Source organism: Pteronotus mesoamericanus, unplaced genomic scaffold (genome assembly GCF_021234165.1).
Source record: "Pteronotus mesoamericanus isolate MK-2021 breed Mesoamerican mustached bat unplaced genomic scaffold, CSHL_Meso_final contig_20, whole genome shotgun sequence".
Lineage (NCBI taxonomy): Eukaryota > Metazoa > Chordata > Mammalia > Chiroptera > Mormoopidae > Pteronotus > Pteronotus mesoamericanus.
This window is the reverse complement of record NW_026555085.1, coordinates 5,475,983-5,488,941: the sequence shown is the minus strand read 5'-3', so window position 1 is coordinate 5,488,941 and position 12,959 is coordinate 5,475,983. Positions and strand designations below refer to the sequence as shown.

At 49.9% G+C, this 12,959-nt stretch overlaps 1 protein-coding gene across 1 annotated transcript in view; it reads right to left on the bottom strand.

The window, feature by feature from the left end:
* The window catches only part of PPARD (peroxisome proliferator activated receptor delta), an 82,130-nt gene that overhangs the window by 14,214 nt on the left and 54,957 nt on the right, over nt 1–12,959 (bottom strand). The window contains exon 3 of the mRNA XM_054569261.1: nt 682–912. Within this exon, the coding sequence (XP_054425236.1) occupies nt 682–811 (130 nt within the window). The 5' untranslated portion in view covers nt 812–912. The remainder of the gene's footprint in view (nt 1–681; nt 913–12,959) is intronic.

The following is a 12,959-nucleotide window of genomic DNA, read 5'->3' as shown; positions in this document are numbered from 1 at the left end:
GAGGGAGAGGAGAGAAGCTGGGAAGATGGGGCAGGGAGCAGGGAAAGGCAAGGGCTGAGAGAGGTGGATCTGGGTGCCCTTGCTGGTGGACAAACCTCATGGTAAAGATGACAGACAGTACACGGTACCAGAGGACACCGTCTGCACTGCTGCTGACAGTGGACAAATAAAGGGGAACCAACAAGTGAGACAGGAGAAGCTAAAAACTGGTCGCACGAAAGTATTATTAAGCACAGTTGTTCATACTAACTCCTCAGTATTTCTGCCTAATTACAGTGCAGCTCAATGATGTGTATACTTAGCAGCAGATCAACTGAGCTGTATGTTTTGAGGGATCATAACAATCACAAGTACAGTGACCTTTCCAGTGTGCTGTTAATACAGATGGGCTCCGGATCCCTTGTGACAATCGCGGTGGAATAATGACAACAACATGCACAACATGCTGATTCAGGTCAGCCTCACCAAAGCCCATGTCTACATCTCCTGTGATCCCTGTCTGTTTCACAGAGAGAGAGGCGCAACGTGCCCGACACATCGCAGCTGACGGGCAGCACGGCAGGGGTGTGAACCCAGGCTCTCCGGCTCCAGTCCTTAACTGCTCTGCTACTCTGAACTCCCACGACGCTGAGTGCGCAAGGCCAGCTTCCCTGTTCCGTGTCCCCACCCACCCCTCCTCACCTGTACAGCTGGCGGAAGGAAGCGAGTGCTCTGGTCCTCCATTGAGCTCTGGGGCTCCTTGTGCCTCTGCCACTTCTTCTTTCTCCTCCTCTTCCCGGACCTCAGGGGCTTCCTCCGGTGGCTGCTCCATGGTTGATTTCCCCTCGGCGCCACGCCTGCAGGCCAGGTCATAGCTGTGGCATCATCTGGGTCTGAGCACAGATGGACCCCTACGGGGCAGTTCCCGTCAGCCTGGCCAAAGGGGAAGACAGGCAGAGGATGAGAGGGTGGTGGGCGTGGGCCAGAATTAAGGGCGACCATCTAGGGGGACCGTCCGGGAATTCTGTTCTGTTGCTTCAGAGCAGGAACGCCGCATCTGGCACTGCTATCCTATCCCATGGTCTCCTCTCCTTGCATAAAAGTCACTTCCCCTCCCTCCTTTTGCCCACTTGGCTTTTGTGACAGGTCTTCAGAGAGCTCTTCATCAACAAACCAGGGGTGACACACCCCTGTGCCACCTTTCCCTGCCTCCTGCCTGCTCTCTGGAGTTCTGGAATCTTCAGGAGGCACATAAGAATGACTTGAGGGGCTTTTCAAATGCTCCAGTTCCCCTGGAGATCCTGATAGGCATCACACCTCCCGACGCCCGGTCCTGTCCCCACCAGCACTCGTACCCAAGAACCATTGTTCTCTGAAGCCACCTTCACAGAGGGAGTGTTCGGGTATTGATAATGGACAGGAGCCCCAACTCGGCTCACTCAGGATTGACAGCGAATCTGCAACTAGACCCTCAGGGGCAGAGCCATCAGGCAAGGGGAAATGTACTCTGTCCTGGAACCTTCCCAAAGAGGGGCTGCTAGGTGGTGACCCCCATGTCTACAATCACCCAGGAGGAGACGGTTCCCACTCTTAACAATGAAGATATTGCCCACAAATGCCACAGTCAGAGGTGGTAAGATCCTGAGGTGCCGTGGGAGGGTCTTCCTGGCAGGGAACAGTAGCAGACGGCCTGAGAGTGGGGAGGACCTTGACCAGGGGAGACGGCACAGAGCTCCCCTTGGGGATGCGGCTTGAGAAAAGACTCAGAGGCAGCACAGTGAGGCACGGCAAGGAGTCCTGTTGGCCGGGGAGTGGGCTCCAGTAGGAGAGAAGATCTGGAGGGATGGCTGGGAAGATGGGTTGTACCCATGCAGGTGCTTCACTGCTCTGGCCCTGGGAGTAAAATTGAACTCTGTCCCACATCAGTGCAGGTCTGAAAGGGTTAGGAGCAAAAAATACCTACTTTAGGGAGATTCAAGCATCTGTGGAACCCCATATCTTGGATGTTGCACAGGCAGCTCAAATTCAACCTATCCCAACAGGATCCACCATACCCCCCCAAAACCCTTCCTCTGCAATTCCTACTTTAGTGACGTGCACACCCACCTACCCGCTCATCAAAGCCAGAAGGCAGGAGTTGTCCGAGATTCCTCCCTCTCTCTCACTCTGCTCTAGGCTTGTAAACTTGGCTGTACTGGAATCACTGGAGAGTTTTCTTATAAATACGGATGTCTGGGCCCATCCCAAAAGATCCTCATTTAATTGGTTTGGGAGCAACTTGGACATTGGTATTTTTATTTTTAATTCCCCTGGTGGTTGTAATCATTTCTTTTCTGTCAGGACTTCGTCTTCCCCTGCTTGGACTGACACAATAACCTCTCAGGCTGTCTCCTGAAGGCAGTTTGAAAATTCAGCCCGAGTCTAAGAGCTGGAGAGTTGGAAATCTGTAGGTTTGGCGGCACCCTCGTTGATATGACAGCCCCAGGAAGGGGTTCAGTCCACCAAAGGAGACAGTGACATACCAGAAAAAGGACAGAGGAAGAGGTACCAGAGCAAACAATGGGGCAGTGGACAGAGGCAGGAGAGACTCAGGACAGCCGAGTGTGTCAGAGCCACAGGAAAGGCCATCTTTCAGGGGGAAGGGGGTCAACTGGCTCAAATGCTGCAGTTTTAAGGGTGATAAACTGATACCACTGGATACAGCGACTGTGAGGCCATCAATGACCTTGGGAAACAAGTTTCAGCCAATGCTCTGATTGGTGTAGTTCAGTTGACTGGGCACTGTCCTGCAAAGCAAAGGTTTCCAGTTCGATTCCCCATCAGGGCATGTGCCGGAGCCCTGGGGGCTGCAGGTTCAGTCCCCAGTTGGGCCCCTTATAAGAGGCAACTGATCGATGTTTCTCTCCCTCTTTTTCTCCCTCCCTTCCCCCCCTCTCTAAGAGTAAATAAAGTCTTTTAAAAAAAAATCTTCACCCAAGGATATATTTACAAGTTTCAGCCAAGTGGTTGGGATGGAAACCTGGGCTCTGAAGAATGAGTGGTAGCAAGGAAGCTGGGACAGTGCATGGAGATTCATTTTTTGGTGACTATGTCAGGGAAAGAAATGAGTAAGGGCACACTAAACTGAGAAACTCGCAAAGCCAGGAAGAGGTTTTCAGAGTAGAGAGAACTCAAAGAAGCTGTGGACAGAGAGGTCTGCGGAGAAAGACAGTCAGGCAGATTCAAGGAGGGGAAGCCAGGGCAGGATGCTTGATGGGAGGAGAATAATTCAAGGGCACGGGATGAGGAAAATAGAAAAAAGTATCACAGCAGTGTCTCAGGCGGCAGATACAGTTCCTGTGGAATGGTCTCAGTCTGTGAGTAAAAGCTGGGACTTGAAGAAAGCAACAGGCCGAGTGGAGCCACTTTGGCAAACATGACACAGAATTAGCTGGAAAGGAATAGAAAGAACGAAAGGAAAGCTACATAAGTGTGGTAGTGGCACATGAATAGACAATCAATGAAAGAGAATACAAAAGTCTGTAAGTAGATGCAAACACATATGGAACTTTAATATGTTATAAAGACAGCACTTCAAATCCAAGAGAAAAGATAGAACCTTCAATAAATGGTACGTATTGGGACAAGTTGAGTAGTCACCTGGAGAAATTAGGCTGGATCCCTATCTTACACCTTATACCAAGACAAGGACCAAATATATCAAAGATTTTAAAGTTAAAACAAACATACATGAACTATACAAATAGTCTTGAGATGAGGGAAGAACTAAGAATGACACTAAACCCATAAAACTTTGTGAGTTAAAAGATTATGGGTAAAGATTAATCAATTTGATTACAAAGAATGCAAACTTTCTACATGGTAAAAAACCATCAGAAGAAAAAAGCAAATAACAAACTGAGATAAATATATGCAACTCTCATAAAAGGGCTAATTCCTTTAAAGTAGTTCCGACAAATTAATAAGCAAAAAACCAGCAATCCAATAGTAAAATGGGCAAAAGATATAAAAATTGTATACATAAAAAGTATACCTTTGGCTCATAAACATATGAAAAGATACTCAACATCATTCATAAAAAGAGAAATGCAAATTAAAACAATACTGAAATACACTTTTCTGATCAGATTAAAACAAGTGCTAACACATTGTTGCTAAGCGTGTAGGAAATAATCTCACATCCCTGATGAAAAGGTCAACTGGCACAACCTCTACACAGGCTAATTTGGCTACATCTATCCCAATTACAGGCGCACATTCCCTTTGACCTGGAAACACCATTTCTAGGCTGTAGCCTAAGCTATACTTCCACTTGAGCAAAATAACACAATGTATTAGTACAAGGTTATTTATTACAGTATTATTTGACTCGTAAGAGGTGGGGAATCACCTAAAGGTCCATTAATAAGGGACTTATTAAATAAATCACGATATGGACACATGGAATTCTATGTATGCAGCCACAAAGAAGAATGATGACATTATGGACTGGTAATGAAGTCAAATATACATGGAAAAATTTCAAAGGTAACAAGATATCATAAGTGGAATGTATAATTTCCAAATTATTAGAGTAGAATTGGAAAACTTAGGAAAAGTCATGTAGAACTCTTGCTTTCTGGCTGAGAAAAGTCTCACAGACATGTTATGGAGACATAACAACTCAATGCAATGTAGGATGGTGGATTCGACCCCGGGATGGAAAGAGGACGGTGGTGGAAAAACTGGTAAGTTCCAAACAAATCCTGCTTAGCTGAGTTAATGGTATTGTCCAGTGTTCATTTCTTCTTCTTCTTCTTTTTTTAAGTATATTTTATTGATTATGCTATTACAGTTGTCACATTTTTTTCTCCCCTTTGTTCCCCTCTGCCCTGCATCCCAGTATTCATTTCTTAGTCTTGGTAGAGCTATACGATGTTTATGTAAAATGTTAACGTTGGGGGAAGCTGGATGATGTCAGAAGGCACCAGGTCACCATGGCACCGCGGAGCTGCTCATCTAGCCCAGGAAAGCCCACCTTCCTTAGGTGAAAAAAATTAAACGCCTGTTTTGCAAGGCACCGTTTGCCATTTTTCTAGTGCATGCAGCCGAGCACCATCCTAAGGGAAGTAGGATAAAAGGGCACTTAGCCAAAGAGGAGGGACTGCGGGGAAGGGGTTGGTGACAGCACTGGAAAAGGACCTTGGTAACCTCCCAGAGCAGTTTTTGACGGTTGCGGCATGTATTAAGCTATCTAAATAAATTAGCTACTATCCAAATAACAAGGACCAGAGACACTGATTCTTCATGTTCCACAGAATGGAAATGTCTAGAGGTCAGTCAGGGGCAGGTGACGGCAGAGACACCCTCAACCAGACCTATGGCTGAAGGGCTATCAGAGGTTTCTGAGGAGTGGCATCAGGAGGATGCGCAGCACGGTGACGGGGGTCGGACAATGTGATGTCTAGGAGCCATGAGCACAGTGGCGGCACTGGCCACGGGGTTAAGTGGAATAAGGCTGATTAGAACACACTGTTTTAGGATCCATGCAGCTCGGGTGTCGGTGGACACGGGGGAATGCACACCAGGCTGTGGTGATGAGAGTGGGAGGGGGCCATGAAGATTTGGGGGTTCCCACTAGCAGGTAGAAACAGAAGAGAAAAAACTACGATGCTACCTTGTGTAGGTACTTGACAAATTTCTCACACATTCCCTCATAACCCACTGAGGGATCTTGGGAGAGAGGACAGAGTTCCTTGTTAGGACTGAACCCTGAAGGGTGAGGGAGGAGCTGGCTGATCTCCACTGTGCATCAGGCGCCTGCCGGGTGGGTGCGCGGCAAACAGGCTCTGCTCAATCCCAACCCCAACAAGATGGGCCTTATGAGCTCCCCTGGGCAGATGAGAAAAGCGACAAAGGGCTCAGGCCTGCGGAGCCTGACCAGGTGTCTCTGCAACGTGCTGGAAGATGAAGTACCCAACCACGGGTCTCAGACACAATGGAGCTGGGGCCTGGCCAGGCCTCGGTGAGCTACGGTGCCCCTGACATCCCTGAGCCTCAGCTCCCGCTTCCACGCCAGCTGGCAGGTTATTTCACCATGACCAGGGCTGCTGTTCTCAGTTTCTGGGGGTGCAACATGGCTGCCTTTTGGGATCAGATGCGGTTCTGGGCTCTGGCTAGAGTTTTGGATTTGGGGCTACGGTTCCTAGATTCCAGGCAGGTGTTCCTCCCAGCCTGGAGTTGCCTCTTCTGGCTGTGATCTCCTGAGGACACAGCTGGAGGGGGAGGAGAAGTCTAGCCAGGTTGCTCTGAAACCCACACACATCCCTTGGGCTGTTTCATATTTACACAGCCCTGCACCCATCCCCACATTATGCCAGAAGCCACCCATTTTCACACAGCCCTGACTGTTCCATCTACAGCTGAGCTCTGCCCACCCACCCAGCGCCAAAGCTGCCCGCCCCGCCGCTGTTCGCAGCTTGTCTGGCCAGGAGCAGCTTCGATGGCCCCCAACCCCTGCCGCCACCACTGGGCCCAGGCCCGCAGGCTGGATCTTCCCAGAGAGCTGCCACCCACGTCACCCTTACGATGCACCCTATTCTCCTCCTCCTCTCTTTAGGCCTGCCTTTAAAAACAGGACTGCTGGTACTAGGTTTACCTTCTATGTGGCTGAGAAATCCTGGTTTTCGCTATTGCCCCACCCCCAGTACTGTGCCAGAGCCCGAAACTCTCTGATCACAGCACAGCTTCACCCCACCTAAGGGGCTGGCGCTGTCCTCAGACCGCACTAGGGTCTTGCAGCCGGAAAGGGGACGGCCTGCTCTGCCGCTCCTTGAAGAAAGAGTGGAATAATTTAGCAAAATCATTTCCTTCCTTTCTTTTTTTTTATTATGACCATCAGTAAGAAATGCACTGTCTATCACAAGATAAAACATACCTAGATGCACATATATATACCCACACCATGAAACACAGGTTCACGAAACATGTTTTACCCTTCCTTAAGCAACCCACTTAAATATCTTCTATTTCTTTCAAAAAACATTAATTGTATGTTTTTACATTACCATTTATCCCCCCTTATACCCTCTTTTACCTCCACCCACGCTCCCATTCCCCCTGCACAAAAGAATTTTTTACAAACAAATGCCTGGACTTCTCCAACACTGGGGTGCACATATACACACACTCACAAACCCGCAGCACACATGTGGCCCCAGCGCTCCCATTCTAAGACCCACTCCCTTGCCCCAAGAAGATACTCAGGCCTTTTGGGAGCTAAGGTGGGAGAGGGACATAACTCCATTTATTTCCCATTGGTCAGGTAAGTTTCACGGGCAGAGCGAATTAGGAGCTTAACCCAAATCTAGAGAGGCCTGGTCTAGGGCCTGAGCAACAAAACCACCTGGAATCTCAATCCTTCCCACTAAGTCTAGTCATCCTCAGAAAATGGAACTTTCCTGGTGCCGCCCACTGGCAGGCTGTATACTGAGTAGGGTCGGTCAATGTGCCAGGGCCCCTTCCACCATGTGGCACAGCCCGAAAGGCCTTGTCCGGCACCAGAGCCCAAGCTCGGTTATAGCTGCAGAGCCTTGAGCTCACCATCTCCATCACGATGGAACCAGCTTCCCTTCTCGGGGGCTGACTACACACCAGGCTCCATGTGTATGAACACATCTCATCCTCACAACAACCCTGAGAGTCAGGTACTATTCCCATCCCCCGTTAACTGATGAGGAAACCGCAGAACAGAGGGAAGTAATTGGCTCCAGGTCACACATTAACTGAAGGAGTGGGATTTGAGCCCACGCAGCTTGGCTCAAGTCTTAATCACCGTGCTGCGTACCTCACATGTGGTGCTGGGTAAGACTGGCCAGAAGCTGACTGCCCAGCTGGGGCCCCAGGGGTCTGGAAGCTGCTCTTCAGACTCAGCCTGGATCCATCAGCCCAGAAACCTCTGCCTAGTTGCCAGCTGCTAACTATTTCTGTCAAGGACGCGCTGGTCAAAGCTCTTCTAGATACTCCCTGCCAGATGATGACCACTGTGTGTAAAGACAGCCACGGGCTCAGGTCCCTGGCTCCTTCTCCAGCACCATCCCATTCACCCATGTTCCTACATCACTCCCTGAACAGAGGGTTAGACCGGCCTCTGCCTGGAATGCTACCCTCCCTACTAGCCAAGGCCCACTCCTTCAGGACCCACCTGCAGCTCCTCTTTCAGGAAGCTCTCCTTGACCAGTTCCACTCTGTTCCTTCCTGCAGCAACCCTGACCCAGGCCCTCCAGCTCTGCAATTACTATACCAAACTGCAATGTTTGTCAACTGGTCTGGCCTCACCCTGTTATCAGTCTCCCAGAAAGTGCTTCTATCTTGCAAAAGGTAGGTGCCTAGCACCTGGCGTAGTGCCTGGCATTTAGTGGGTGCTCAACATATACTTGTTGAATGAATAAACAGACTAAAAATATTAACCACTGTCACACTGTTACCAGTTGTAGCATCTGCCACTGTATCAGTTCTCATGTATTGCTACTGCCCTTGAAGTGCAATACTCCACAGAAGTTAATGCTACCGACTTCTGTGTGAGGCCTGGGGTCAAACCCTGTCTCTGCCCCTCCCTCCCTGTGATTAGGAAAAGACACCAACCCCTCAGTTTCTCAGCCCTAAAATTGGGATACCACTGCCTAACCTGAGCAGGGGTCCTAAGGATTAAATAGCCACGAGCAGCTGCCTACCAGTGCTGGTGTGTAGTAGGTTTCCAACAAAGAGGGACTGTGGCTGCTGCTATTATCGTCCCTGTCGGCTCATTTTAGGGATTGTATGGAACACGTGGTCTGGGAGTGTACCAGCCCACTGGCATTCTAGGGACCTAAGCAGATTCACCCAATTCCTTGCCTTATAATCAACTGTGGGAACAGAAGTCTGACAGGGAGCTCCCTACTCCCTCCCAGGCTTTGCTGTTCACAGATGAGTCCAAAGCCTCCTCCACTTCTCTCTCCCTTCTGCCCCACCCCGACCCCAGAGCTGACCCAATTGCTGCCATTTCCTTTCCCCATCCCCCCTCTGCCTCGGGGGATGAGGATCAGCTGCCTGCAGAAACAGGGCAGAGGTTGCCCCATGCCTCTGGCAAGTGCTTTCAGGACAGGCAGTGATAGGGTCACGAGTGAATGGGCCTGGTTAATTCTCTCCTAAGCTTTCCAATCAATCATTAATCTGGGTACTGACCCAATGCCCTGGTTTCCCAGGCAAGCCACTCCACGGTGCCTTCTGCTCCCCATCTGCCAATCCACGTCACCCCTCTCTCAGGGCTCACAGAGGCCTGTGTGGTTGTCTTGCTGGAATGGATCCAGCCCAGCAGGTCACCCCCGAGAAGTGGCCTGGGGCTACTTTTGTCAGAGAGTGCCAGAACCAGAGAAAAGACACGGGCCGCCCTGCCCTTCACATTCTACAATTCTTCCAATTCCTCCAAGAGTCAGCCCCTAAAGCCCACAGAGTGGAGCTGAACTAAAACTAAAATAAAAGGAAATGGTGGCCTTAGGGAGCTACTGAGAATGTGCCCGGAGAAGAGATTGGAGTGGAAAGCAGTCTCCTCATCAGGGATCAGCAAGAGGCCCTGAGCGTGCGGGCTGCCTGGCAGGGCAGAGACTCCAGCGGGCAGCTTCCCCAGTCCCGGCTGCCTCTGGCTGTCGTCAGTGAGGACTGAGGAGATGCTAAAAATCTACAGTTTTTACAAGCAACAGAAGCTCAACAAGGTCAAAACATGTACATAATGCATAGAACCGAAAGTGGAAAGACGTGGCCCAAAATGTTAATGGTTCTTTTTTCTGACCATGGACATTATAGGTGATTCTTATTTTCTTAATTACATTTTCCGTGTTGTCCAAATTCTTCACAATGATGGGATACTTTTCGTCATTGAGGTAAAGTGGGGAATGTTTCAAAAAGTGTTTTGAACAAAAAAGACTGAATAACATGCTGAGAGATACTGAGGAGGTAAAGGAAAGGTGCCAGAAGAGATCTCTTTCTGGAAGCTTTCAGGGAGCTGAGGACCCTTCAGTGCTCAGAGAGGGCTGTGAGGTAAGGGCAGTTGTGCCAAAACCAGGGGGCTGTACCAGGGACCCTTTTAGAGCGCTTGTCACCCCAGGACCTCAGGTGCTATGGCTGCTGATGCCACTGATGCACCTCCACTCTTCCTCTGGTCCCTGCTAGCTGCTGACAGCTGCCTTCATTCACTCATTTGGCAAATATTTGTTAAGCACCTACCACCACGTGCCAGGCTACATTAGTCAAGAAACCAGCACAAACATGCAACTGGGAAGGATGACCAGGTGGTAAAGGACCAATGCCCAGCACAGTGGGGGCACGCTCGGCGCATGCTAGTCTAGGTGGGTACTCAGGGCAGTCGTTCCTGAGGACGTGGCCTTTGACTCAAAGGAAAGAGAGTAGGGTAACAAGACAAAGGGGGAACAGATATGTGAAAAGGCCCCTCAGAGGGAGGATGGCACGGACCCTCTGGGAGGTGGAAAGAGGGCTGTGTGGCTGGCGTGCTGGGAGGGCAGAGGCTCGTGTAGCTGAGGCTAGCGATCACTCAGGGCCTCCAAGGGCAAGCTAAGGGTATGGGTTTATCCACAAAGCAGCAGAGCGCCTTGGAGAGTCATAAAGAGGATGGACAGGATCAGAGCTGCATTTAAAAAAGAATTCCTCCGGCTGCTGTGGAGGGCAGAGTGGAGATGATTTCAGCTGCACTCGGGGCCAGGCCACCCCCAGAGCCCTGGAAACCTGCTTGTCCAATCAATCCCTGGGGAGAGGCAGGCTGAAGAGCCGAGGCATGAGGGCCCCACGCAGAGTCGAGTGCTTCTCCTGTGCCTGACCGGTGGCCCTCACTGAGTAAAACGGGAGCTCTGTGGACACTTCCTGCCAATGACCTCCCCCCGCCACAGCCTCCCGGTACTGTTCTGGTCTCACTGATTCCCGGCTACGACACACACATTTTTGGAAGCAGAAGTGGCATCTGGCACTGCTTGGCAGGAGGCCAAATGACTTAACAACCATGTTCCTAGACCTGACAACTCCATCCAGGCCGCTCAGACTTCCGATACACAGCTCTCAGACCAGCACGCGAGCCCGTGTGCGATCAGTGGCCCTGCACTAGGAGCTTTGTAGTTACAGGGCATGGGCCGGGGACCCCTGCTTACATCTTTTTCTCTTTATTTTTTATTTGTTAAAAGTATTTTTTGTGTATTTTTAATTTTATTTATTTGTTCTTTAGAGAGAGGTGAAGGGAGGGAGAAAGAGAGGGAGAGAAACATCAATAGGGTGCCTCTTTCAAGCTCCGTGACCAGGACTCAAACCCACAACCTAGGCACGTGCCTTGACTGGGAATCGAATCTGCGACCTTTCGCTTTCTAGGACAGTGTCTAACCAACTGAGCCACACCGGTCAGGGTATCCTTTTCTTTTTAAACACCTAAGACTACGATATCAGCCAGACCCTAAAAGTCCATGGAGCCCCGTTACATAATAATGCCATTTAAATGACCATGTGAGAGTGAGACAGGGCAGTAAGAAGCCAGGAAAATTCCTTGGCAAATGGAGTAGGGAAACGGAGACAGGTGAACACAGTGGTCCAATAATTTACAGCCAGATACAGAAAGTCACCAGGGCAGAAGGCCCTCAGTGCCTGGCAGGGGGCAAGGCTGGGAAAACAGGGACCTCAGCCCCAGGGTAACCTCTCCTCCCCTGCCCTTTCTTCCCTGGAGATAACATCTAGGCTTCAGTGTGTTTTAGCTCCAGGCCCAGAAAAACAAAACTAGGTAGGGAAGCCAGAACCAATTCAATGACTAAAGACCCCCTGGGCCGCATCGACCAGTCAGGGGAGACCTAGACCCCAAAGGGCACACCTGGAGAAAGGGCCCACCTGGAGAACCGATGCTGCTGAAACCCTCCCCTGGGACCTCCCCTAAGATTCCCGCCTGCAGGAGAGGGAGAGGCCTCAAGACAAAGGACCCAGCCTTGCTCTACCTCTGGGGAGCAGCAGGGCCATTCCCTTTCCTTTCTTCCCTCACTTTTTCCCCCACTTTTTTCTTCATAGGCACAAGTCCCCAAAACTCTAAAGCAATGAGCAGCTGGCAGCTTGTCCCAGGCTGATCCCCTGAACCTGTCCCCAAATCCCCCTTTTCTTTGACTTCCCAGTGAGCGAGGGCAGCCCAGCCTAGGCTCTCCTGTTTCTGCTTCTGTGCTAAGCCTTGCTTGTTTCACTGTCCCCAGCCTTAATAAATAGTTACCTGGACTCCTGTTGTGAAATCTTTCCTACATGAAGCCAAGAACCCACACGCTACACTGGCCCTATGCAGGCCCACTCACGGCCAGATCCCCGTCTGGTAACAAGAGGCAGGCAAGACTAACATGGATTAAGCACCTATAATGGATTATTTCATTTTAACACTACAGTGGCCTTCTGAGGGAAGCTCTAACTCCTGCTGACCCAAAGAACAAACTAGGTGAGAGGACCAAGGCTGGTGGCAAGGAAACAGGTAGTGCACTGAGGGGGCAGCCAGGCCTAGTGACAGGGAGTGAAACTGACCAGTTCAGGAAAAACACGACACACAGTTAGTTGTAGAGGGGGAAGGCAAAAAACAGGGTCTGAAGTGACCCCTGCAAACACTGAATGACTTCTGAGCCTCCCCAAGGACAGATGAGACACAAAAGAACCCTACAGCTAAGTGAGCATCAGTCAGTTCTATTCAGGAGAAACGGTGGCTCCTAAGTTCAAGCCTCACCTGAAAGTATTCATGCCCTCTGACCTTGTACAATAGTTGCCCTCATAGGAAAATGTACTGAGTTGTTCAATGCAGTTTTATCATAATGAATAAATTTTTATAACAATGAAAAATAACAGAAACGACTCAATGTCCAATAATAGAGAACTGGTTAAATAAATGGCATCCTCAGAAAATGGAGTATTATCCAGCCATTAAACTCATGTTTCCATGGAATATTTAGTAA